We start from the raw sequence: 24,993 nt of genomic DNA, 5'->3' as shown, positions 1-24,993 counted from the left end.
CCCTTCCTGCCCTGGGGACCCCCCGATACCTCCCAGCCCGTCCCTGCCCTGTCGGCCATCCGTGCTCGGTATTGATCACCAGCTATTGGCTACTGGTTCTCAGTAAATGAGCACCGATATCGACCCTTGGTTACCGATCACCGCCTATCAATTCCTGGTTATTGATCACCGGCTATCAGCCCTCGCTTATGCATCACCGGCCGTCGATCCTTGGTTACCGATCACCGGCTATGGGCCCCCACTGATCGATGCCGGGCCATCGATCCTCGCTCATCCCTCCCCTCCCTCCCAATCCCCCGCCGCGCCTTCCCCATCGACGCTCTCGGCGCTCGGCTGAGCCCCCGCGCCTGCCCCCCCGCGGCCCCGCTCGATGCGCTCGGCGCTCGGCGGCGCGGGCTGGCGGGGCCGGAAGTGGCTCGGGGGGGGGCCCGGGGCCTCCTCAGGTGGAGCCGCCGCCGCCGCCGCTCCCGGACCCCCCTGAGCCCCCCAGGGCCGGGCCGGGCCGGGGGGGCCTCCCGAGCCCGCCCCCACCCCGCCGGTGAGAACGGGACGGGACGGGGGGCGGGGGGGGCTGGTTTGGGGGGCGGGGGGCTCTTGGCGGGCGGTGGGTCGGGGGCGCGGTGTCTGTCCGTCCGCAGGGGTGTGTTGGGGGGGGCTGGTTTGGGGAGGGGTCCGTGTCCCCCCCCGGCGGGTGTCAGGAGTTTCTTTGGGGGAGCTGTTTTTGGGGTCCGTGTCCCCCCGGGGGGTGTCAGGGGTCGGTTTGGGGGGGCTGGTTGGGGGGGTCGGGTGCTGAGCGGGGTCTGTGCCGGGGGGGTCGGGAAGGGAGGGGAACCGGGAGGATTTGGGGGCTGTGACACCGCGAGGGGGGGGCGGCTGCGCCCCGAAATCCCCCCTGAGCCCCCCCGTTTTGAGGGGGGTGTGTCCCCCCCTCAAACACCCCCATTTGTGGGGGGGACCCCCAGGTGGGACCCACCCCCGAGCGATCCATGGAGAGGTATTTGTGGGAATAACGGGGCTCCCCCGGGGACGTCCCAACGTGCCCGGGGGGGTCCCGCCCTGCCCTGGGGGGGTCCCGCCCTGCCCGGGGGAACAGCGGAGCCCCCACCGCAATTCCTGGGCTTTTCCTGCTCCGTCCCCGGGATCGTTCCCCCCCGTTTCCCTCCCTTCCTCCTGCCCCCATTTTTTGGGAGATGGGATTTTGGGCGGGGGGGGGCTCATAGGAGGGTCTGGGGGTTTGGGGGAGCCCCTGTTGCCCCCCCGAACGCTCCTGCCCGGGGGGCTCCGGGGCTGCTTTTCCCGGGCAGAGTTTCCCCCTCCAGCCCGGGGAAATTCCAGCCCGGGAATGCCGGAGTCTCCTCCCTGTCCCTGGCACGGGACGCTGGGATTTGACCCCCCCTTCCCCCCTTACTGATCCCCCCAGGCAGGGGGGATTCCAGGGAGGCTCTGGAATCCACCGGGATGGGCAGCACGTGGCTCCGGATGGGATAACCCCCCCCCCCATCCCGGTGCTCCCGACCCTGTTCCCGCTGGGACCCTCCCACTGTGCCGACCCCTAAATTATTCCATGTCCATTCCAACCCTTGCCCGGAGCTCCGGGGGGATTCCCGGAGGAGGCTCCTGGGAAAGCTCCGGGGAATTCCCGGAGGAAGCTCCTGGGAAAGCTCCTGAGGTGAAACCTCTTTGCCGTGGGACCCTCTGGATCCTTGGAGGGGGTGGGGGGGTTCAGGGACCCCCCCGGGGCCGGGGGTGTCCCGGTGTCCCGCCGGGAAGGCCGAGCCACGTCCCGGCAGAGCCAGGAAAAGGGATTTTTAGCCTCATCTTGGGCTTTTGCTTCCGAGGACTCCGGGAAACCTGAGCCCAGGGAGCCCCGGGGAAGGTGCCAGCGGCTCCCGATCCCGGGGGAATGGCGATCCCGAGGGAACGGCGGGGTTATCCCGGGGCACAGGACGGGAGCGAGGAGGGAGCTCCCAGCAGGGCGTTCGTTTCTGGGCTCCCGGTGGATCAGCTCCAGTTCAAACCCCGTCGGAGGAGCCGGGAGTGAGGCCGGAGCTCCGTCCTGTCTGTCTGTCTGTCCTGGAGCTTCTCCCCCCTCCCTGGCTCCCCTGGAATGGTTTTCCAGCCCTCCCGGGGTGATTTACTGCGCGGTGCCCCCGGGGTTGGATCCCAGACAAAGGCACGGGGAGAAAACATCCCCCCGGGTTGGCTCGGAATCCGAACTTCCCTGGAGCTGCAGGATGCTGGGAGGGAGCTGCAGGATGCTGGGAGTGTGCCGAAAGTGAGGAATTTCGTGCTGTTCCCCGTTTTGGGATGGTTTCTCCGGGAAGGGCTGATGTCCGGCCAGAGCTGCTCCGGCGGGGAGGAGCTTCTCCAAACAGGGAGTATTAGGGAAAAATAACATCCCTGCTCCCATGGGAAGCAGCGCCTGGAGTCCCCGCCCGCAGCTGGGCCCCGTGGCCACCCCCGGGCTGGGATTTGTCTGGAATTTCATTCCCTGCTTTAGCCACAAAAAGGGTGGAATTTGCAGCCGTGTTTGCCTGGTTCCAGGAAAAAGGCCCTGGGAATGCGGGGGATTTGTGGGAGAGGATCCCAGCCCATAACCAGGGTCAGGGAGGAGTGGACTTGGAGTGGGTGATCCTGGAGATCTTTCCCAGCCGAAATAATTCTGGGATTCCTTGTCAGGCCTGTCCTGGGGTTTAAGGCTCCGTGGGGAGGCTGAGCCGTGGGACAGACCGGGAATGGTCTGTGGGGGCTCTGCCCCATCCCTAAAACAGCGACCTCGGAATTCCCCGGGGCGCCTTTCCTGGGAATGTCAGAGGGGACCGTCCCCCTGTATCCACTGTTCCATTTTATTTAGTAAAATCCCTCAAAATATGGGAACAATGGGAGCTGTTTGATCATGGCTAAAACCTCTCCCAGCACTTTATTTTCCCTTTTCCCTGCGCTGGCGGAGCCGCTTCCTTGGCATTTCTCTGGGAATGCTGGTGGGATGGGGCTTTCCGTGGGCTCCGGAACATTTCCACTGACACAACCTTTGGGGTTTTGGAGCAGCAAAGGTGGAAAAAACGTCCTCAACGTCGGAAAATAAACTGCAGCTGAACGGAAGCAGGGCTTGGGAAGGGAAACAGGGAATTTCGGGTGGTTGCTGGTTCCTACCCGAGGGGGCTTGGAGGTGTTTGTCCCAGAAACATTTTCCTGGTGCTTCCAGAGCCAGGATGAGCTGCCTGGCAGCGGATCAGCGCAGAGACAGGAGCCAGAGCTCGGCACTGACAGGGCTGGGGTGGTGTCTGGGAGGTGTTCCGGGAGGAATTCCACCGCTCCCGAGGGGTCTTCCTGGCTCAGAGGGTCCGACCTGCCCCGGGATGTCCCGGGAAGGAATCCCTGCGGCAGAGGGACGGCTCAGACCGAGGGGATTTGCTGTTCCAGGCCGGTTCCGTGTGAGTTGGTGGGAGCTGAGCAGTTCCCTCCGTGGTGCTGGGGTTGGGATCCCACCCGGGTCTGGTGGATTCCCTGCTGGGGTGGGACTGGGGGGTCTGGAGGTGTCTGGAGGTGGGAAGTGTCCCCAGGCTGAGCGTTCGGAGTCAATGGGAACAATAAAGGGGGATCCAGGTGGGGATCTGTGGATTTAAGAGGCTTTTCCCAGTTCTAGGACGGTCACAGCTGTAATGGGGGGATTTAAGTAGGGCTGCTCTGGAGGACTTTTCTGTTTCCTTGAGTTGTTGCCACCTGGGGAAAAGTCCTGGTTTCCGTGGGAAGGAGAGGCTGCTCTAATTGTGTCGCGCTCCCGCCTCCAGTTCCCGGGGCAATCCCACCTGGAAGCCGGGAGGGAGTTTGGAGACGGGGCCGTGCGTGTCCCTGGAGCGGGTCAGACCCCCCGGGAGAGGGTGGATTGGTGTCCAGGGGGTTTGGGGAGGGGAGCTCCGAGCCCGGGCCGTGTCCTTGGAAGCGGCCCCGTTATCCCAGGGATGTGCTGGGGGTTTGTCCGTCCGTCTGCGCAGAGTTTTGGGCTGCTGTCTGAATCCAGAGGGCTCGGAGAACTGGCAGGGCCATTTCCCAGCCGAGGTTGGGTGTTGCCACAGGGCTGGGGAGAATTTTGGGAATTTGCAGCTTTTAATCCCAATTCCTGCTCGGGAGGCCTCAGACAAAATTAAGGAAAATAACTGTGGAAATAAGAGCTCCTGATGTGTTTTTTTCCGGGTTCTCTTAAAATAACAAGGAGTGAGGAATCCACCTCTCCCTGCCCATTATCCCATTGGCATTGATGGGGTGGCACGAGCAGGAATTACAGAACCAGCTCCTCCGATTGATCTCTCCCAAATTACTCATCCAGTAATTAATTCCTGGCTCTCGCTCCTCGTTGTCCACGGACTGGGGTCCTGCTTGTTCCCTGGTTTCCCTGGGAAGCGGAGGGAGCGGTGCCAGCACTTCCCGTGCCGTGTTCGCCCCTCAGGCAGACAATTGGCCTTTATATTTTTTTTTTATTAAAAATTCCTGGTTTCGGGGATTTCTGTGGAGCCCAGGAGGGAAGAGACTTTCCAAATGAAATCCCTCTTTATTACGGCGCTGCCGTTCCCGTTGTGCCGAGCCCGCGGATCCCCCGGCGGGGCTGAAAAGCCAAATTGCGGCTTCCATGGAAATAAAGCTGCAGGATGCGTTTTCAGACCACAATTCCTGCACAACCCAGCGCTGGGGAGGGAGATTCCAGCCCAAATTGTTGTCAGCTCGTGGAGTGAATGGATGCTGTGGGGCGGGAAGGGGAATTCCGGAGCCCTCGGCTCTGCTTTTGCTGCCTGGAATTGTCTTTGGCTCTGGGATTGTCCTTGACCCTGGGACGGTCCTCCGCCCTGGGATTGTCCTGGGCCTTGGGATTGTCCTGGGCCTTGGGATTGTCCTCAGCCCAGGAATGTCCTGAGCCCTGGGATTGTCTTGAGCCCTGAGATTGTCCTGAGTCCCAGGAATGTCCTGAGCCCAGGAATGTCCTCAGCCCAGGAATGTCCTGAGCCCAGGAATGTCCTCAGTCCCAGGAATGTCCTCAGCCCTGGGATTGTCCTGGGCCTTGGGATTGTTCTCAGTCCCAGGAATGTCCACAGTCCCAGGAATGTCCTCAGTCCCAGGAATGTCCTCAGCCCCGGGAATGTTCTCAGCCCTGGGATTGTCCTGGGCCTTGGGATTGTCCTCAGTCCCAGAAATGTCCTCAGTCCCAGGAATGTCCTCAGCCCTGGGATTGTCCTGGGCCTTGGGATTGTCCTCAGTCCCAGAAATGTCCTCAGCCCCAGGATTGTCCTCAGCCCGGGGTGTCCCCTCCACCCCAGTGACACGGATGCCAGGGTGGGAGCAGCGCCAGTGTTGCGACACCAGCCCGTGTTGTCCTTATTTTGTGCAGCCCCTATAACTAATTAACTAATCCCTCACTAACTAGAACTGCCTCGAGTTCCCGCGGTGCCCGTGGCACTTAAGGACACCAGGCACCTCTTTAGCTGCGGATCCGGAGCAGCTCTGGGAATGTGCATCCCAGACTCCCCGGGTATGGCCCATCCAGGAGCAGTTTAATGTTAAAATTACGGTTTGGGAAGGGAACGATGGATTTGTGTTGGCTCAGGAAGCTCCGTGGGACGGAGGAACCCCCCGAGGGGGCTGCTGCAGGTCAGCTTTCCTTATCAAGGAGACAATTAATCTCCCAAATTGTCCCTGGTTTAATTGTTCTCCACAGCAAATGCTCCATTCCTGACCCAGCCAATTAGAGCAACTGCACACAGCCCAACTCCTGTCTCCATTTGGGGTTTCAGCAGCTGGGGATCAATCCATAAAAGCCATTTGAGCATCTAAAATGTGGGGTGTCTCTGTGGGGTGCCAGGAAACCAGGACATGGCAGATTTTCCTTGGATTTCAGGGTGGTGGTGGATTTGGGGTTGGTCATTGTGAGGCCGCCTGCGGGGTGTTGGTGTTCTCTCCTTGCCCAAAATCCTGATTCTTTTCATGGATAAAATGAAGAGGAGACACCCGAGCAGCTTCCAGAGGCTGATCCTGACTGGGCTCTGCTTTCTCTTCCAGCCAAAGCCCTCAAAGATGGATATAGAAGACTGTAACGGGCGAGCCTACATACCTGGTAGGTCCAAGCTGGATTTTTCCGGGCTGGTTTGGTTGGGTTTGGATGCTCAGCTCCCTCCTCCTGCCCTGTGCTCCGTGGCTTTGCCCCAGCCTGTTCCATCACACACTGAGGAGCAGTGTTGGGAACGGTGTTGGGAACACCAGTTTCATTAAGTATCTGAGAAGGGTTAATTCCCACAGGGTAGTAAAATTCCCAGCTCTGAAGTGGATCCCGGGAAGTTCTCGTTGGAGTTCGTGTCCTTGTGCCTTCACCTGGTGGGTGCTGGTAGGGAACATTCCCAGGTTTTGTGTTAAACTGAAAGGAAAACGAGGTCTTTGTGCTGGGGGTCACAGCCCAGCTCCAGAGGGGATCCCAGAGGATCCAGGGGATTTAGATAGTCCTGCAGAAACCTGGGATGGGCAGTGGGTGGAAGCTGTTTGGGTGGAATTTGTCCTTATCTCCAGGGAACTGGTGTTTGCAGAGTGAGAACTCCTCAGTTTGTCCATCTTTGCTCGGGATTAGAGTAAGAGCTGGTGGAGATTTACAGGTGGCACAGCCAGAGGAAACTGTCACAGTGACTAAATCCGGCCCTGGAGAGGCAGGAATCTGTGTGGGAGCTGGGACGTGCCGGGATGAACGGCACAGAGGGGATGGAGGTCTGGAGGTGTTGGGAGGAGGATGGAGACCTTTTCTCCCTCAGCACAGTCTGAATCCTTCCTGGATTCCAGCTTCTGGGGCTGGAAGCCCTGTGGGACTCCAGGTTTGAGCAGCTCCTGGAGTTGGGAGGGAAGGGGAACAGTTCAAGTTCCTGTTTGTCAGGAGTGAAGGACCGAAAATCTGGAAACTCCGTGAGTGAGAAATATTCCGTCTCCTTGGATCCTTCACAGGAAACCAAGACAGTTCTGAACCAGCTCTGGTAGAGATGGAGTTATCACAGAGGGGGTGGGAGCGAGGGGGAGGTGGGGAAGGGGCCTCTCCATGCTCCTCAGGCTCTAAATGCTGTGGATACTCATCCATCCTGCTCCATCTGAGCCCCTTGGCCCATCCCAGGTCCATCCTGCTCTATCTGAGCCCCTTGGCCCATCCCGGGTCCATCCAGGGATCAGGTCCCTGTTCCCAGCTGAGCCCCCCCATGCAGGCAGGATGGGATCAGATCCCTGTCCCATCACAATTTCCTGAGGAATTTTGCCCTCCCTTGCTCTGTCCTCTCCCATCAGAGGCTGTTGGAAGGCGAGGGATGTTTCCAGGGCATCCCTCCCAGCTCCACTCCCCAGAACAGCCCAGATCCCCTCCATTCCCCCCCCTTTTCGGGTGCTGTCACCTGAGGGCAGGGTAACCTGTCCCAGCTCCGTGGATAACCAGGGTAACTGGGCTCCAGGCTCCAGAGCCGTCTCTTTCCTGACATTCAGGTTTCCATTTTTCTTTTTTTAGAACTGCTGAAACGTGACCCCAAAATTTCCTGAAATCCCAAGTCTGAGCAGTTTTCCGAGAGGGAAATTGCTGAGGGACCATGGGAATGAGGTGCTGGCTGCTCCCGGGGGTGGGATTGCAGCCCCTGCTCCCGGGGGTGGGAGTGCAGCCCCTGCTCCCAGGGGTGGGATTGCAGCCCCTGCTCCCGGGGGTGGGAGTGCAGCCCCTGCTCCCAGGGGTGGGATTGCAGCCCCTGCTCCCGGGGGTGGGAGTGCAGCCCCTGCTCCCAGGGGTGGGATTGCAGCCCCTGCTCCCGGGGGTGGGAGTGCAGCCTGCCCACATTCCCAGGGCTCTGAGCCATCCCCGGGGGCCCTGGTGCCGGACCCACTGCTGCACAGAGGGAAAAATCCCGTCCCTGTGTGTGTGGGATTTTCCAGAGGGGGCTCCTGGCAGGGGTCCCTGACAGTGATCCTGCCCCAGGAAGCTCCGCCCTGGCCTGATGCTGGTTTTGGGGCGGGCTGGGCACCAAGGATCAGCTCAGTGGTGTTTCCAGTCAGGAGGAGCCTGGGGATCCTTTGGGATCGGCAGGATCCTTAGGGATCCAGAGGATGAAGCTGGCTGGCAGAGGAGCTGAGCTCAGAGCCCACGCCGGCTTTGTGCTTGCAGGGACTGAGGAGAAATTCCCTTTTTTAACTCCTTAATGTTTAATTCCATTGGAGTCTGGAGGTTTTAAGCTTTCTGCAGAGCCCGGCAGTCTCTGGGATCAGGGAGGAAAGCACAGGAGGTCCTTCCTGCTCTCAGCATCACCCGGATGCTTTGCCAGCAAGCCCAAATCTCCTCCTCAGGGATAAACCCGGGGCCAGGAGGGGCTTTGTTTGTGGGGTGGGGAGTGCACGCCACGGGAAGCTCCTCAAAAATTCCTCACAGCTGCAGCACGAAGCCATTCATGGACAAGGTGTGTGTGGGGAAGGAGTGAAGGGACACTTTTTGAGCTCTGGGTCCACACCAGCCCCTTTGGCTCCTTCCCTGGAGCTGCGGATCAGGCGGTGCCGGAGGGTCGGAGCCCATCCTGGCTGTGGCTGAGCTTGGGGGGGAAACATTTCTCCCTCTGCTCATTCCAGCGTTGGGGATCCTGTGCCTGGTCTCTGAGCCCCCTCACGCATCCCCTGCCCACCTCCATCCCCTCCCCTCTGGCTCCCTCTCCCCGTGCCCTCGGCAGCCCCGGTTCCCGCTCGCCCGGTGCCTCCTGCCTGTAAAATGACGGACGTTTCCCTCCCTTCCAGGAATCTGCTCTTCCTGGAAGGTGAGTGGCTGCGTGCGCCCTGCCAGCGACGCAGACATGCACACGCAGCCCGGAATCCAGCGCTGTTTCCAAGGAGTTGGATGTGATAACACTCCAGGGTATCTCCAGCAAGGTACAATAAACGCGACTCAAACGGGAGCGAGGGGCGGGAGGATCCGGAAATAACTCGGGCAGGGCTCCGCTCGCTCCGCGTGTGTGGAGAGGGGATGCAGGGGCTGTGCTGGGCTCCGGGGGGCTCAGGGGTGCTGGGATTCCCTGTGCCAGCAGGAGGAGGGGAGGGGAAGGACCTGACCCCCCTGAGTGCAGATGGGAGCGAGGTGGGCTCAGGACGCAGCTCGGAGACCCTGCAAGAGGGTCCGTCCTGCCCCACTCAGAGGGGTCTTGGCCCCAGGATGTGCCCTGAACTGGCTTTGGAGAGGCATTAGGGGTGTCTGGAATTCCCCGTGCCAGCAGGGAGGAGATGGGGGGAAAGGCCCCCCCTGAGTGTGGATTGGAGCAAGGTGGGCTCAGGACACAGCACCGGGACCCTCTGAGAGGGTTGGTCTCACCCCCACACAGGGATTTGGGCTCAGGATGTGTCTCCAGAGTAGCCAGAGACCCTGAGCGGCTCCAGGAAAGCATTTAGGGGTGCTGGAATGCAGGGACTCATTGGCTCCAGGAAGGGAATTAGAGGTGCTGGAATGCAGGGACTCATTCCCTCTGGGCATCATCGGAGGCTCCACCAGGCTCAGAGTCACTGGCAGCAGCTCTCCAGCCTCTCTGGAGCACGGGCAGGGGAGAGGGAAGGGTGCTCCAAGTCTCTCCCACTGTCATCCCGGGAGGGAAGGAACCTTTAAATCCCACCCCTGGGAGCCGAGGCCACGGCTGGGTGTCCCGGGCTCTCCAGGGGCACTTCCCACGAGCAATTCCCATGCTCAGCGAGGCCGATGAGCTCAGCCTCCCAACAGTCACCAGACAATGGGACCAGCCGGGCTCGGGGAACAGGGAGAGGAGAGTTTTCCAGCTGCCAGTGTTTAGAAATAACATTCCCAGCTGTGCTCGGGGAGCTGCTGCACTTTCCATCATGAAACTCCGCCGTTCCCGCAGCATCGCCTGGCTCCGGGGCTGCTGGGGGGGCTCCAGGGATTGCTGGGATCGCTGGAACAGACACGGGGTAGCCCCCGGAGGGGAAAAGCCGAGGGGATCCATGGACAGCTGTGCCAGGGAATTCATGGGCTGGTGTGAGCGGGGAAGGGCCCGTGTCCAAGTGGGGAGGGATTGGCTTCCCAGGGATGTGAGTGCCTGCTTGGGAATTGTTGTGGAGCGGGATCCCAGTGCCCGGTGAAGGGACAGGTCCTGGGGGTTGGTGCTTGGGCGGGGGGTGGTCTGGTCCCCCTCGGATGGACCTCGGCACTGCCGTCGGCTCCGGGATGTGGGGTTTGGGAGGCTCCCAGCTGGAGGGCTGGAATCCAAAATGCACCCAGCCTAATACCATGGGAGTAAATCCCTGCCCTCCAGCCCCTTCCCAAAGCCGAGGGGCCGGGCAGGGGGCTCGGTGGGGGGGGGGGATTCCCACCGGCCGCAGCTCACTCGTGTTTCCCTCCTCCCAAAGGCAGCGGGGATTCCTCCCTGGAGAAGGAATTCACCTCGGCGATCGTGGGCCCCACGGTGAGCACCCCCAACAGCCAGCACTCCTCCCCGAGCCGCTCCCTCAGCGGTGAGTATCCCGACCCGGCTGTTCCCAACCCCTGCGCTCCGCCAGGAATTTTGACTTCCCGCTGTGACAGATTTCGCTCCGAGTCTGACTCTTTGTTTTCCAAGGGAAGGGGATAAACCCGGCTTTGGGCTGCGCGTGGAGCAGCTGCCTGGTCCCTGATCCCGGTGTCGGATCCCGGGCACTGATCCCAGGAACTGGCTGCTGCTGAGCCGGGGTTTTTTTGTGGAAAAACCGATGTTGAGGGGTGGAAAAACCTCACCCGGGGGTGGAGGATTCAGAGTCTTTCCTTGTGGTCCTGAATTCCACCTCCAAAAGAGGCGTGTTCCATACTGTCAGGGATCGGCTCTGAGGGGCTGTGGGTTTCTTTGGAATGAGTTGTATTTTATATCCATCGGGATGGCAGTGTGGGAAACGAGGAACTGCGCCGCTTCCTCTTGTGTGGGAGCCGGGGCGGGTCGGAGCAGCTCACAGAGCAGGGCTTGGCCTCAGTGGGAATGAGGCTGTTGGGAAGTTATTTGTGTCACTGCAGTGGATTCAGAGAGGCCCTGGGATCCTTTGGATACGACAGGAATGCCACGGGGTGCTGGAATCAGCTCCCGGACGGGCTGTTGTGTCCCTGTCCGAGTGAGCTGAGCTGGTGACCCGACAGGGATCCAGAAATGGGGTTAGTGTGGGGAGTCTCCTCTCACACCGTGAAACTCTCCGTCTCCTTCCCTGCCCGCTCTGGAACTCTCTGCTTTTTAGTTAAAATGAACAAAACTGTGGTTCAGGTTCTGTGTGGGAGCCTCCCCCAGTCAGGCAGGTCCCGTCCCCGAGCTGTGACTCCGTCCCCCACACTCCCGTTGCTCTCCCGGTATTCACAATCCAACAGTTGCTGCATCTCTGGATGAGCCCAACCAGCCCCAAAACACCTGGCCGGGCTCTGATCCTTCCTCTCTCCCACTTCCAGCTGTCACTGCACATCACTTTTCCCTGGCAGAGGAACTCCCCGTCCTTTATCCGGTGAGGTCGTGGCGTTTGCTGGTTGTTCTTCCTGAACCGGGATAAAATAGACCCCAAACACCACAATTTCGGGAGGATAACGCTCGGAATTAGCTCTGTTGCCAGTTCTTACTGTTATTACTCGTTATTTATCTTACATTTGTGCTCTAAAGCACATGGAAGCTCCTCACAGAGACGAGATCTTGGCATTCCCGGGGGTAATGCGGCCTCTTTGCTCGCCGGGAAGCCAAAGGAATATTGAACATGCGGAAAATCCCGATCCCTTCCCCTTTAACAGCAGGACACGGGTGATGGCATTGCCTCTGATCTGACTTGACTTCACAGCTGGTTCATCCAGCGAGCGCCGTGCCCAGAGGAGCAGGAATATTATATAACCTGTTCTGCCAGCAGAGACTTCTCCCGGACCCCGCGTCGGATCTGAAAGGAGAATTACAGAACAATACTTGGCCTCTCTTCTATGCCCAGGAAAAAATTAGTCCCTGGGGGAACGGGAGAGGAAAAAAAAAAACCCAACAAAACCCAACCACAAACGTCAGCTCGTCCCAGCAGCTCCGGCACGGAGCGAGGAGCTTTTCACTCCGTGTTTGCGCACGGAGGCAGCTCCTGGTGCTCCCAGGGGAGCGTGGTGGCACCGGATAAAGTCCTGCTTCCCCCGGGAATGCTCCAGGCACAGCCTCCTCCCAGCCTCCTCCCATCCAGGGGCTCAGCACGCGGCCTGGGAGTGCCTGGGACCTCCAGGACCGGCGTTGCCCGGAGCCCCTCGGGGAAGCAGCATTGTCTGTGCCGGGAGGATCCAGGGAGGGAAGGAGCCAGAGCCAGAATTCCTGGGCTCTTCACCCGGCAATAAACCTCAGGCAGCCTCGGATGAATCACTTCCATGCTGCTGCTCCTCGGTAATCCCCACTTGCAGGGCTGTACCTGGCTCCGGGGAAGAGCCCGAGTGCCGAGGAGCTGGCCGGGCTCCCCGGGGGCTGCGCCATTCCCGGGGGTCTCACGGCTCCGGGACCATCCTGTCCTGCTCCACCAGCTCCGCTCTCCGCCTGGCCCGGTAAGCGACCCGGCAAAGGGTCTTCCCTGCCCCGGCCGATGCCAGAGTTTATCCAGGGCCCCCCAGCTTTTAAAGGAGCCCCCGGGTGGTTCCGTACCTGGGATGTTCCCGAGGTTTTCTCGAGTCCCCTCAGCCGGTCCCGTGGGCGTCCTCGGGCTGTGGGTGAGAATCCACACTCTGACAAGGAGCTGAACCCCTCCGGGGGACCCGTCAGCTCCAGATTGGGGAACCACTGGGAATTCTGTGGCTGTGCTCCGTTCTCCATGAGGCAGCTCGGACTCCTCCAGCTCCTGCCCTCCGGGAAGCCACCTCTCCTTGGGCGGGCAACGCTCTGTCCCTCCAGCCCCGCCGTTCCCCTCTCAAGGGATTGGGAAGAGCTTGCTGCTTTAGGAGGAAGAAATAAGAATCTGATCCTTAGAGGAATTCTGGAAATATTTAGCTGAAGCCTTGGGCTCAGTGCCTGTGGGTGACCTGGATTCCACTTTGCTCCATCATCATCCTCCTCCAGCCTGCCAGGACCAGTGCTACGGGAGCAGGTCGCAGGTGCCATCGGCTGGGGAGCCTCCCCAGGGAATTCCCTCTTGCTCCCAGCTGCTTAAAATGGGAGGAAACTTCCCAGTCTGATCATTTCAAGCCTGGATCTCCAGCCCGGTGTCTTTTCCCAAGGGTGTCCCAGCGGTTCTCCCTCAGGCAGAGGGTGCAGCTGCATGGAGAGGTGGGACAACCACTTGGATACCTGGCTGAGGGAGGAAGTGTGTGGGATCAGGGTGGACAAGTTCGTTGGGAAGGAGGAGAGGGAGAGTTTCTCCCTGTCCTTCCCATCCCGGCTCCCTGGCAGCGAGGAGGGAGTGAGGAGGGAGTGGGCTCGGGAGTGTTTGATTTGTGGCATTCCACAGATCATTAGAGCAGTCGGGAATGTAGGTCAGGACTGGTGCATCCCCTCCATCCTGGTGCTGCAGGAGGAGGGAAAGGTGGTGGTGAGGAGGGAAATCCTGGGGCTCTGCTGCAGTGGGGAGACCCCCCCCGTGCTGCCCCTCCAGTGTCTGAGGGGGGGCTTATCCAGCACAGCTCCAGCAGCCCCTGCTCCCATCTAGGATATAAATGCTCCTGGCAGCCACCAGCCCTTGGCTGTGGGACCTTTCCCTGGTCCCTGGCATCTCTCACATCCCCTTCCACATCTTTCCAGGGGTTTTCCATGTCTGTCCCTCCATGTGTGGCCCCGTTCTCTTTGTGGGACGAGGGAAAGGGAAGAGGCCAAGCTGCCCACGGGGGCAGGTTGGGTGTTCCCAGGCAGCACCTGCTGCTCAGCTCTTTTTTCCTGACATTGGATGCCAAAGGTGGAAGCTGTCAGTGAAGCCATGGCTGTCCTGGGGAGCCCAGGTTTCCTCACTGCCCAAGGAACTCGTGCTCAGCTCTTTGTGCCGGCGAGTTTGAGCCTTTACTGATTCTGGGACTCGAGATTTGGTGTCTTTGCTTGCCCTGGAATCCAGGGAGTTAAATGTCTTTTCCCTCGGGATGAGGAGTGGAGATCTCCAGGTGTGCAGACCTTGGATCCCCTCGTGTGATCCGGGTGGGATCTGTTCCCGAGGAGCCCGGGAGGTGCAGACTGATCACAGATAAATCACCGAGCACGTCGCTGTTTCTTTCAGGAGCAGTTCCCACCTGAACTGTGGGAATTCTCCCAGCGCTGGGAGTTTTTTCCTGCCCTGACCCGTGCCGTCCCCTGTCCCTCCCCACAGCCAACTCCATCAAGGTGGAGATGTACAGCGATGAGGAGTCCAGCCGGCTGCTGTCGCAGGACGACCGGATGCTGGAGAAGGAGGACAGTGTCATCGTGGAGGACTCGCTCTCGGAGCCCCTGGGCTACTGCGACGGGACGGGCCCGGAGCCGCACTCCCCCGGGGGGATCCGCCTTCCCAACGGGAAGCTGAAGTGCGACATCTGCGGCATGGTCTGCATCGGCCCCAACGTGCTCATGGTGCACAAGCGCAGCCACACCGGTGAGCTTTGGGGCAGGGGGGACTCTGGTGGCCTGGGGGTGTGGGCTGGTGGCCACAGATGCCGTGGGAGAGGGCTGGCAGGTCCAGGTGCTGACCCCAGGGATTGAATCGTGGAATCCCATGAGGATTCGAGTTGGGATGGACCTTAAAGATCATCTTGTTCCACCCCCTGCCGTGGGCAGGGACACCTTCCACTAGCCCAGGCTGCTCCAAGCCCCATCCAGCCTGGCCTTGGACGCTTCCAGGGATGGGGCAGCCTCTGGGAAATCCATTCCAGTGCCTCACCACCCTAACAGGGAGGAATTTCTTCCCGATATCCCACCTTACCTTACTCTCTTTTGCTGGGGGTGGTGGCCAGAAGGTGCTGGTGAGGAAAAGCCCAGGAAAGTGCCTGTGGCTGGTCTTTCCTCGTCACTGTCCCCACTCCAGCAGCAGATCCGTCCCTCCCCGGGTTGGGGCCACGTCTGGATCACACTGGTGGCTGACCCAGGGCTCTCCAACACGTGGAAACCTGGGGATGCTCCCGCTCTGCGGGGCTGTTGGCTCGGGAAATGCTTCTCAGCAGGAGTTTCACCCACTGCTCCGGTTTTTCAGGAGAAAGGCCCTTCCACTGCAACCAGTGCGGAGCCTCCTTCACCCAGAAGGGAAACCTCCTGCGCCACATCAAGCTGCACTCGGGCGAGAAGCCCTTCAAATGTCCCTTCTGCAACTACGCCTGTCGCCGGCGGGACGCGCTCACCGGCCACCTCCGCACGCATTCCGGTGGGTCCCGAGGGCTGGGGCAGGGGTGGAGCCGGGGAGGGAACAGGGGAGGACGGTGCAAAACCAGGGATTTGGGCTGGAGAATCACTGAGGTTGGAAAGGACCTCCGAGACCATCGAGTCCAAGCTGTGCCCGACCCAGCCCGGAGCACTGAGTGCCACGTCCAGGCCTTCCTTGGGCACCTCCGGGGATGGGAACTCCACCACCTCCCTGGCCAGCCCCTTCCAATGCCTGAGCACCCTTTCCCTGGAGAAATTCCTCTTGTTGTCCAGCCTGACCCTCCCCTGGAAGGTTCACAATCACCAGCCTTGAGCTCCCGACCAAACTTGCTCTGCACAGTGTGGAGCTGAAGGCAGAGGACGTGTCAGAGTCAGGGACTTGCTGACCAGAGAGGTGCCCACAGGGCTGGTCCAGTTTCTTCCGACCGATAAATGTTTAAATGATTTTATTAAGACAGGTCCCACCCGTGGGTGTGGTGGAAACCAGCATCAGGGGGTTGGTTCGTGTGGTGTTTTGACATTGTCCTTTTTGAAGATGACATTTGAGCTGCAGTTTCCACCCTCCAGTTCCGTGATGTAAGAAGGGGGAGGGCAGGATGCCAGGGGCAGGGCCATGGGGGGGAGGGCAGGATGCCAGGTCCCCTTTTGGCACCGTTTTCCCTGGATTTGGGCACCACCAGGGCTTTACAGCACTCTCAGGTGTTGAACACCTGCGGCCCCAGGACCTTTAGAGGCTGCGTGGAAATGAGTGTCAGGGGCTTTGTTGGAGCAAGGAACCTTTCCCTGAAGAACCTGTTGGCACCAGGAGCCCCCAGACCTGCTCCATCCAGGATAGTTGATCCCTGGATATTCCCACTGCCCAGGGACAAAGCTGCTGCTTGGTGTAAACACTTCTGGTCCTTTGGAGTCCTTCGATCAGGAGACATGGAAATGGGACAAACCCTCACATCATATCAAACAAAAATTAGGCTTTATGGGAGCTAATTACTAAGAAACCCTTAATTTGCTGTGGATTTCAGAGGCACTGCCCTGCTGGGTGGAAGTGGAGGGGGTTCAGCTCTCCCTCCTCACCCACAGGCCTGAGTGTTCTCTGCAGCCCCACGAGGGCCTTTCATCTCCGAGGATGTGCTGCCCAAAAAAGTGAGGGATTAACATCCAGATCAAAGGGGCTGCGATGCTCCAAAATAGATCAGAGGCTGCAGCCCCCCCCAGGACAGCGCGGGGAGCTGGAGCTCCCCCGAGCCCCCTCCCTGCCTCCTGTCCCAGCCCACAAATAAACCAACCTGGGGCTCTCTGGGTCTGCAGGGCCAGAGAAAACCTCGGGAAGGGCCCAGATTCCGGGGCTTAGGGTCAGCCCTGGGCTCTGTGAAGAACTTTTTGGGTGAAGAACCCCAGGGATCGTAAACAGACCCCTGGGAGGTGTCTCGCTGGCTTTGGATGACAGATGGACCAAGGGCCACATCCCAGAGTCCTCCCTGCACCCCGGGGGTGGGATCCTGAGGATCCTGTTTGTCATGGAAATCCATTCCAGTGCCTACCACCCTCACAGGGAGGAATTTCTTACCTACATCCCACCTACCCCTGCCCTCTGTCAGTGGGAAGCCATTCCCCCCTTGTCCTGCTGCTCCGTGCTCTTCTATTATCCCTAGGAAATGCCTCTGAGGTATCCATGGGGAGTCTTCTGGTGTGGAAAACCAACCCCAATCCCATCAGGGGAGCGTGGGGAAGCACAGTTGTTTTGGAGTAACAAATCTGAGCCATTTGAGGGAATGTTTAAACTTTAAAAGCTCCTCGAGTGATGGGGATTAATGGGAATAATGGAATTTGGAGTCGAGTCACTCGCATCCGAATTGCTGGCTTTGAGGAATTGATTCCTGAGGCACATTTTTGTGCTGGTGCTCAGAGGCCAGGGCCCTCCTCGCCTCCCTTGGGATGGAGGAAACCCGTGTTCAGCTGCCCCGAGACAATGCTGGTGCCCAGGGTGGGATTTGCACTTGTCATCGGCTCCTCTGGATTGATTTCCAACCCGGAGCTCCGGTGGGGAAATCCAAGGCTGCTCCTGGACTCCCGGATCCCCCAGGCCAGGGCAGTGCGTGGCCATTGGGGTCCCCTGCCCGGCGTGGGGGTTTGGGACAGGATCTGGCTCCTGGGGAGGTGCTGATCCCACTTTCCACACGGATCCAGGTGTCCGAGGGTGAGTGCAGGTTCACTGACAGCCCCAACACGTGTTTTTTAAAAAATCACTTAAAGGTTAAACCACAAGCTGCCAAAAAAAAACCCCAAACACCCCGTAAATCTGACAGGGACAGCACATCCCTCCCTCCCCGAGCTCCGTGCCGGGGTGTGGTGTGGGCAGTGTGGGACAGTGACATCCCGAGCGCCAGATTCCGGCAAAACCAGCAGATTTGGGGCATTTCCCCACTGCTGAGCCAACCTCCCACCCCAGCGGGCACGAGGGCTCTGCCCTGGGGTGTCCAGCTTTTCTGGGGAGGTGAGATCCCATGGGAGTGATGGCTCCGGGGCTGAACCAAAGTCCGGGAGCATCCAGCCCTGCTCCTGCAGCTCCCACTGCTGGGGAGGGGGTGAATCCCTGAGGGGCAGGTGATGGTGAGGAGGAAGGCTGCAGTGGGAGCCAGGAGCTGCCCCCACCTCTGGAAAATGCTGCTGGAGACACGCCAGGAGCTCCTTTACCTGTGGCACAGGGATGGGCGGGGGGCTGAGGGCCAGGGTCTTTGCCCCACTGCTGACCTGTTCCTTTTCTCCCCCATTGACCGATTCCTGTTCCTTTTCTCCCCCACTGACCAATTTCTGATGCTTTTTTCTCCCCCATTGACCAATTCCTGCCAGTTTTCTCCCCGTTGACCGGCTCCTGCTGCTCTTCTCCCCCACTGACCAATTCCTTTTGCTTTTCTCCCCCACTGACCAATTCCTTTTGCGTTTCTCCCCCACTGGCCAATCCCTGCCAGTTTTCTCCCCCGCTGATCAATTTTGCCCTTTTTCTCCCCTGTCAGTCGATTCCCACGGCTCTTCCCCCGCCTTGACCAGCTCCTCCCGTTTTTCTCCCCCATTCGCCAATTCCCGCCGCTTTTCCCCCCCGCGGAGCCGCATCCAGCCCCTCCCCGGTCCCTCCATCCCGGGCTCCATCCCCTGCTCACATCCGGGCTCTTCTTTTCCTCTTCCAGTCTCCTCCCCCACCGTCGGCAAACCCTACAAGTGCAACTACTGCGGCCGGAGCTACAAACAGCAGAGCACGTTGGAGGAGCACAAGGAGCGCTGCCACAGTTACCTCCAGAGCCTCAATCCCGAGCCGCAGGCGCTGCCCGGCCAGCAAGGTCAGTGCCGGGGGGGGTCCCGGGGCCCCGATGCCCCCCTGGATCCGGGCAGGCCGGGAGGCGTCTCCCGGCAGGGTGGGAAATGGGAGCGCGGGGTCACTTCCCAGCCCCCCGGCTGATGGGGTTGAGTTCTGGGGACGGGGGTTGAGTTCTGGGGAGGTCTTTCCCAAGAAAAGGGGGTGCTGTGGGGGGGAAGTGCCCCCGGTGCGCTCCGTGCCCCGGGTCTGGGGCAGAAGGTGCGATGAGCCTGTGCTGGTCAATGCCACGGACCTGCCAGTGCAGTGTGACCTCCCGGACTCTTCCCGGGTTCCTCTGGATCCCAAAGCCCTGAACCCAAACGCTCCCCAGCCACAATTTCCAGTGCAAGAACTACCAGGAGCGTTTTCCATAAGCTGTGGTGCCACGAGCTGGGATTCACCCCCGCGGGCCGGTGTCCCAGCGGGCACGTGTGGCTCGGGAGCTCCTCGGGAGTTGCAGGCGGGCAGAATTCCCTGGCAGAGAGCCAGAACTGGGGCCTTGCTGGCTCCTCACCCTCCTGGAGTCGGACACAGAGCCGCTGGAGCGCACGGGGAGGTTCCCCGTGCTCAGGGCCGGGTTCCCCGGGAATGTGGGAGCTGCCCTCGCCGGCAGAGCGTGGGGCACAGGGCACGTCTGTCCCGCCGGGGCTGAGAACTCGAGGGCACTTCGATCCGTTGAAGCAGCTCCTCTTCCCAAAGTGGCAGGAGCGGGCCCGGCTGGACGGAGGAGGGATGCGGACCGGCTGCCGGCGCTCCCCTGCGACCGACCACCGACGGGGTAAGCTCAGGGTGCGGCAGCCGGTCCGTAGGTCCGTCCCAGCTGGCAGAGGGCAGGAGCGGCGTATCCGGAGCGCCGCCCGCGGCGTCTCCGGCCCGGGTGGCAGCGTGCCCGTCCCGTCCCGCCGTGCCGGCTGACCCGGGCCTCTCCCTTCTCTCGCCAGGTGAGGAGATGCGGGACCTGGAGATTGTGCCCGATTCCCTGCTCCACCCCTCGGCCGAGCGGCCGACCTTCATCGACCGCCTGGCCAACAGCTTCACCAAACGGAAACGCTTCACGCCGCAGAAATTCGTGGGTAAGGGGACGTGCCCCCACGGGGAACCCCCGGACACCAACCCTGCCAGACCCCCCTGGGAGCTGAGATCCCCTCCTTGGGCTGGGGTGGGGTTCGCTCCGGCCTCCACTCTGGGACGGGATCGGTGTCAGACACGGTGCTGGGAAGAGAAGGGATATGAAGGGGTGTGGGTGGTCATTCCAACCCCAAACCTGCCTGTTCCAACACCACTCTCTAATATGGGGAGGTGGGTGGTATCCCAACCCCAAACCCACCCATTCTGATGCTGCTCTCTGATAAGGGGGTTATCCCAAATCCAAACCCATCCGTTCCAATGCTGCTCTCTGATATAAGGGGGTTATCCCAACCCCAAACCCACCTGTTCCAACGCCGCTCTCTGATATAAGGGGGTTATCCCAACCCCAGACCCACCCATTCTGATGCTGCTCTCTGATAAGGGGGTTATCCCAAATCCAAACCCATCCGTTCCAATGCTGCTCTCTGATGAGGGGGTCATCCCAACCCCAAACCCACCTGTTCCAACGCCGCTCTCTGATATAAGGGGGTTATCCCAACCCCAAACCCACCCATTCTGATGCTGCTCTCTGATATAAGGGGGTTATCCCAACCCCAGACTCACCGTTCCAATGCTGCTCTCTGATATAAGGGGGTTATCCCAACCCCAAACCCACCTGTTCCAACGCCGCTCTCTGATATAAGGGGGTTATCCCAACCCCAAACCCACCCATTCTGATGCTGCTCTCTGATATAAGGGGGTTATCCCAACCCCAGACTCACCTGTTCAATGCCGCTCTCTGATATAAGAAGGCTATCCCAACCCCAGACCTGCCCGTTCCAACGCCTCTCTCCTCCCGCAGGGGAGAAGCAGATGCGCTTCGCCCTCTCCGAGCTCCCCTTCGACGTGAACTCCAGCTTCGAGAAGGACGTGGAGGTGGTCTCGGCCCACCACCCCCTCGACGCCTCCTACGGCGGCCCCCTGTCCCTGCTGGGGGGGGAGCACCTGCGCTCGCTCCGCCTGCCCCCCACAAACTGCATCTCCGAGGTCACCCCCGTCATCAGCTCCGTCTACACCCAGATCCAGGCGCTGCCGGCGCGGCTGGAGCTGCCGGGGGGCCGGGAGGCCGCCGAGGGCCACGAGGAGGTGCCCGACGGGGTGTCGGTGGTGTTCCGGGCCCGGGAGCCCAGCGGGTCTCCCTCCAACGGCTGCCAGGACTCCACGGACACGGAGAGCATCCACGAGGAGCGGAGCTCGCAGCTGGCACCCGGGAGCAGCCGGCACAGCCCAGCCTACGCCAAAGAGGAGCCCAAGGGGCCGGAGGGACCCCCGGGCGCCCGGTGCACCCCCAGCTCCGCCAAAGAATCCCTGCGGGTGCTCAACGAGGACGGGGAGCAGCTCCGGGCCTTCAAGTGCGAGCACTGCCGGATCCTCTTCCTGGACCACGTCATGTTCACCATCCACATGGGCTGCCACGGCTTCAGAGACCCTTTCGAGTGCAACATCTGTGGCTACCACAGCCAGGACCGGTACGAGTTCTCCTCCCACATCGTGCGGGGCGAGCACAAAATCGGCTGAACCCCCCCGGGCCCCCCCAGCCCAGCCCAGCCCAGCCCACCCCCCTCCTCAGTTCTCCCCCTGTCTCTAGCGCAGCCCCTCCATCCCTAGGGCATGGAACTGTTGGTTTTTCTTTTATACTCCTTTGCACTGACTTTGGCTACAAAAAAGTATTTAAAAAAATTTTTTCAATAATTAAAAAAAAAAAACAAAAAAACAAAAACAAACCACGAACCAACCGGCCCCGCCGAGGGGGAGCCCTTAATCTGCCTTTTTATAAACGGAGTTATTTAAATATTGAATATTAACGGACTTTTTTGTGCTTTCCCCCCACCTCCCGAGCCTCCTTCCGTTATTTATTAAGCTTTTGAGTTTCCCTTTTTGTAACTCTCTCGGTTTTTTTACCCAAAGAAAGTCTCATTTGAACTTTTGAGACTGTTCCCCCCTGTCCTGCCCCGGCGGCTCCTCTCCGAGCCCATTCCTTGGTGCGAGCCCGGCATTGCCCGTCCCCATTCCCGGGCAAAGTAAACCTCAAATTAGGTGCTAAACCCCCACGGGACCCCCCCAGTCCCCAGCCTGACCCCCCCCAGCCCTGAGGGAGCTGCTGCATCCCGAGCTTTGTCTGGGAAACCCCCAGAGTGGGATGTGGGGACCCCCAGGTGCCTTCCCAGCTCCCCCCTCGTGGGGTTCAGAGCCCCCTGACCCCACATGGGGGTGATGGGGGTCCACATCCGCCCCAAAAATGAAGGATGGATCCATCCTGTTCCTGGCATCTCCTCCTCCTGCTCTTGCTCGGCACAGGCCGGAATCTGCTGCAGGGCAGGACCCCCCGGGGGACCCCAGGTCCGGCCCCCCTCGCTCCCCCAGCATTCCCGGGGCCCAGGGGGGTCTCCGTGCTCTCTCGGTGCCCCAGTTCCCACACGGAGCAGCCGGAAGCCGGAGCTTCCCAGGACCCCCAGGTTTGGGTCCGACGCCCCCAACACACCCCCTTTCCCCCGGGATGATCCCGGGGGCAGTTTGCCGGGATCCAGGCGGATTCCAGGGGCGAGTTCCATTCCCAGTCAGGGACTCCCAGTACCATGGGTGGGGGGTCTGGAGCAGGGGCCCCTCTGGGATGGGATCCCACTGGGAGAAGGGATCCGGCAGGGCCAGGGCAGCAGCGAGAACCAAAAATCCCGGGCTGAGCCCCCACCCCTCGGAGCTGGGGGACCCCCAACCGCAGCCCCCGTGCCCAGGGGGACCCCCGGCTGCAGCCCCCCCCCCCCTCGGTGCTGAGAGCCCCCCAGCCCAGCCCAGCCCCCCACGGGGGTCCCGCTCCCCCCGGCCCAGGATGCATAAAAGGCCCCTCGGGGGCCGCCCCGAGGGCGAAACCAAAGCTGTTCCTTTGTACGGACACACACACACCTCAGCAGCGCCCGCTGCCCCTCCCGCCTCTCTTGGGGACATTTTCCCGTTTTTGGGGATTTTATCCCTTGTTTTCCCCCCCCTTTTTGCTCTCCGTGACGGCCTCTGGTGGCGGGGGGAGGTGGGGGGCGGCTGAAGGAGGGGGGTCCCCCCATTCCCAGCCGCCCATAACGGGGTGCCCACGGCACCCCCCTCCCCCCCCAGCGCCCAAACCAACCCAAAAAAGGGGTTTTTTAATCCAAATCGAAGCTCTGCCGTTTCCAGCCCCCTTGGGTTGGTTGGTTGTTTTTTTTTTCCCCCCCTTTTCCGTTTTCTTTTTTTTTTTCCCCTGTCGGAGTCTGAAACAAAACTGTAGGAATTTTGTAAAACCTCCAGGTCGCTTTATCCCTGTAAATATCTATTTTTTAATCCGATGGATGAAGAACAAACGAGGATGTGCAATACCCCGCCTCCCCCAGGAGTTTTTTGGTTGTCTCTCGTTAATGGATTCGCTGTTGTCTTTGCTTTGCCCTTTTTTGTGAGGTTTTGACTCGCTTTTGGACACCCCCTGTCCCCCCTCACCCCTCAACCCCCCCCCAGGAGCTTTTGTATCTGTAAGATATTGTAATTAATGATTTGTGTAACGAGATCTACTGTAAGTTTTGTACTGTACTGGCTGAGGGTCTGTTATAAATAAACCGGAGTAATTTAATGCCCCCCCCCGGTTCCCTGATGTGGGGGGGTCGGTGGGGACCCCACAGGGGTTTGGGGGCTCAAAGGACACTGGGGACCCCCAGGAATGGTGTGGGGGGATGACACTGGGGACATCCAGGGCTGTGGGGGGCACAACACTGAGGACCCCCCAGGGATGGGGGGAGGACACTGGGGGTCTGCTGGAGGAGTTTGGGGTGGTGACAGGACAGAGGGGACCCCCAGAGATGGGGGGAGGACACTGGGGGTCTCCTCTGGGGGTTTGCGATGGTGACAGGACAGTGGGGGCCCTGGGGGGGGACAACACAGGGGATACTGGGGACCCCCCAGGGATGAGTGAGGGTACTGGGGGTCCCGCCATAGGGGTGGGGCAGGTGGGGCCCCCCCAAAGAATGGGAGGGCCCCCCAGAGCCCCCACCCCCCCCCGGACTCCATTTCCCGGCGGCCCCCGCGGCGGGCAGGGCTGATGACGTCACCCAGCGCGCGAATCCCTTACACCTCGCGTGCAGCGGATCCCTCCGCCGTCCCGAGCGAGGAGAAATAGTCCCCGTCCCCGTTCTCCCTCTCCCTCTCCACCGCTCTCCCCATCCCGGCGCCGCCTCTGCCCGTCCCGGTGCTTCGGGCGCAGCCCCTGCGAGGCGGCCGGGGGGGAGCCATGGCGGGTCGGGGCGGCGGCGAAGGCGCTTCCGGGCGGAGGGAGCGCATATAAGGGCGGCTGTGCGGCGGCCGCGCCTCTTCCGGCGCCCCCTCAGAGCCGCCATGGTGAGCGCGGCGTGGCCGGGGCGCCTCGAGGGGCTTTGGGGGACCCCGGGGGCGGCGCGGGGCACGTGTGGGGCAGGGGGGACTGAGAGAAGCCTTTTCGGGGGGTTTGGGAGCGCGGGGGCGGGCATGGGAGGCACAGGGTGGTGGTGGGGTGCGCAGGGAAGCCCATATTGGACAGGGGGTGCTGGGAGGGGTGGATGGGGCAGGGGATGGAGGGGGCGGAAGGAAACCCCAGGGCCTGTAAGGGGCTGTGGGGGGCATCAGGGGGCTGTGGGGATGGATGGGGCCCGTATGGGCAGGGAGACTGAAGGGATTTATGGGGGGGAGGGGCGTAGGGGGCTTTGGGGCTCAGGTATAGTGGGGGAGGGTTTGAGGAGGCTTCAGGACCCCTCAGGGTCAAGGGGTGCTGGGGGGGTTACTGGGAATGGTGGGGGGGTTTGCGGGGCCTGGAGTGGGTTCTGGGGCTCAAGGCGGTCCCGGGGCTCACCCTCGGCCCTTCCCTCGGGCAGACGAAGAAGAGGAGGAACAACGGGCGGGCGAAGAAGGGCCGCGGGCATGTGCAGCCCATCCGCTGCACCAACTGCGCCCGCTGCGTCCCCAAGGACAAGGCCATCAAGAAGTTCGTCATCAGGAACATCGTGGAGGCCGCGGCCGTCAGGGACATCTCGGAGGCCAGTGTGTTCGACTGTGAGTTGGGGGGGCCTCTGCCCCGCCTGAGAGCAGCCCACCCTGCTGCCTCTGCCACCCCAAAACCAGCCCATCACCCCCAAAACAGCCCACCCTGCTGCCTTTGCCACCCCAAAACCAGCCCATCACCCCCAAAACAGCCCACCCTGCTACCTCTGCCACCCCAAAACC

General features: G+C 60.9%; 1 protein-coding gene across 2 annotated transcripts; it reads left to right on the top strand.

Moving 5' to 3' along the window:
* The first annotated feature begins 492 nt into the window (after positions 1-492).
* IKZF4 (IKAROS family zinc finger 4) lies at positions 493-22,591 on the top strand. 2 transcript variants are annotated; one of them, XM_017838667.1, is made up of 9 exons: positions 493-538; positions 6,049-6,103; positions 8,779-8,910; positions 10,390-10,494; positions 14,284-14,544; positions 15,139-15,306; positions 18,488-18,637; positions 19,596-19,727; positions 20,585-22,591. In XM_017838667.1, exons 2-9 carry the CDS (start codon positions 6,064-6,066, stop codon positions 21,298-21,300), a joined length of 1,704 nt encoding a protein of 567 aa, XP_017694156.1. In that variant the 5' UTR covers positions 493-538; positions 6,049-6,063; the 3' UTR covers positions 21,301-22,591. The 2 variants fall into 2 exon arrangements, with proteins under 2 accessions (XP_017694156.1, XP_017694155.1); XM_017838666.1 differs by lacking the exon at positions 493-538 and adding an exon at positions 5,014-5,205 and having other exon boundaries at positions 5,256-6,103.
* Positions 22,592-24,993: the final 2,402 nt, after the last annotated feature.

Source organism: Lepidothrix coronata, unplaced genomic scaffold (genome assembly GCF_001604755.1).
Source record: "Lepidothrix coronata isolate B3197 unplaced genomic scaffold, Lepidothrix_coronata-1.0 Scaffold352, whole genome shotgun sequence".
NCBI classification, from domain to species: Eukaryota; Metazoa; Chordata; class Aves; order Passeriformes; family Pipridae; genus Lepidothrix; species Lepidothrix coronata.
Note: the sequence above shows the minus strand (reverse complement) of the source record. Positions and strands in the feature narration are given on the sequence as shown.

Bases quoted from the DNA above. Each gene is read 5' to 3' on its own strand.
- IKZF4 (XM_017838666.1), top strand. From the start codon at position 5,974: ATGGATAAAATGAAGAGGAGACACCCGAGCAGCTTCCAGAGGCTGATC. The intron at 6,104-8,778 runs GTAGGTCCAAGC...CCTCCCTTCCAG, and splicing joins CGGGCGAGCCTACATACCTG to GAATCTGCTCTTCCTGGAAG. The intron at 15,307-18,487 runs GTGGGTCCCGAG...TTCCTCTTCCAG, and splicing joins CCACCTCCGCACGCATTCCG to TCTCCTCCCCCACCGTCGGC.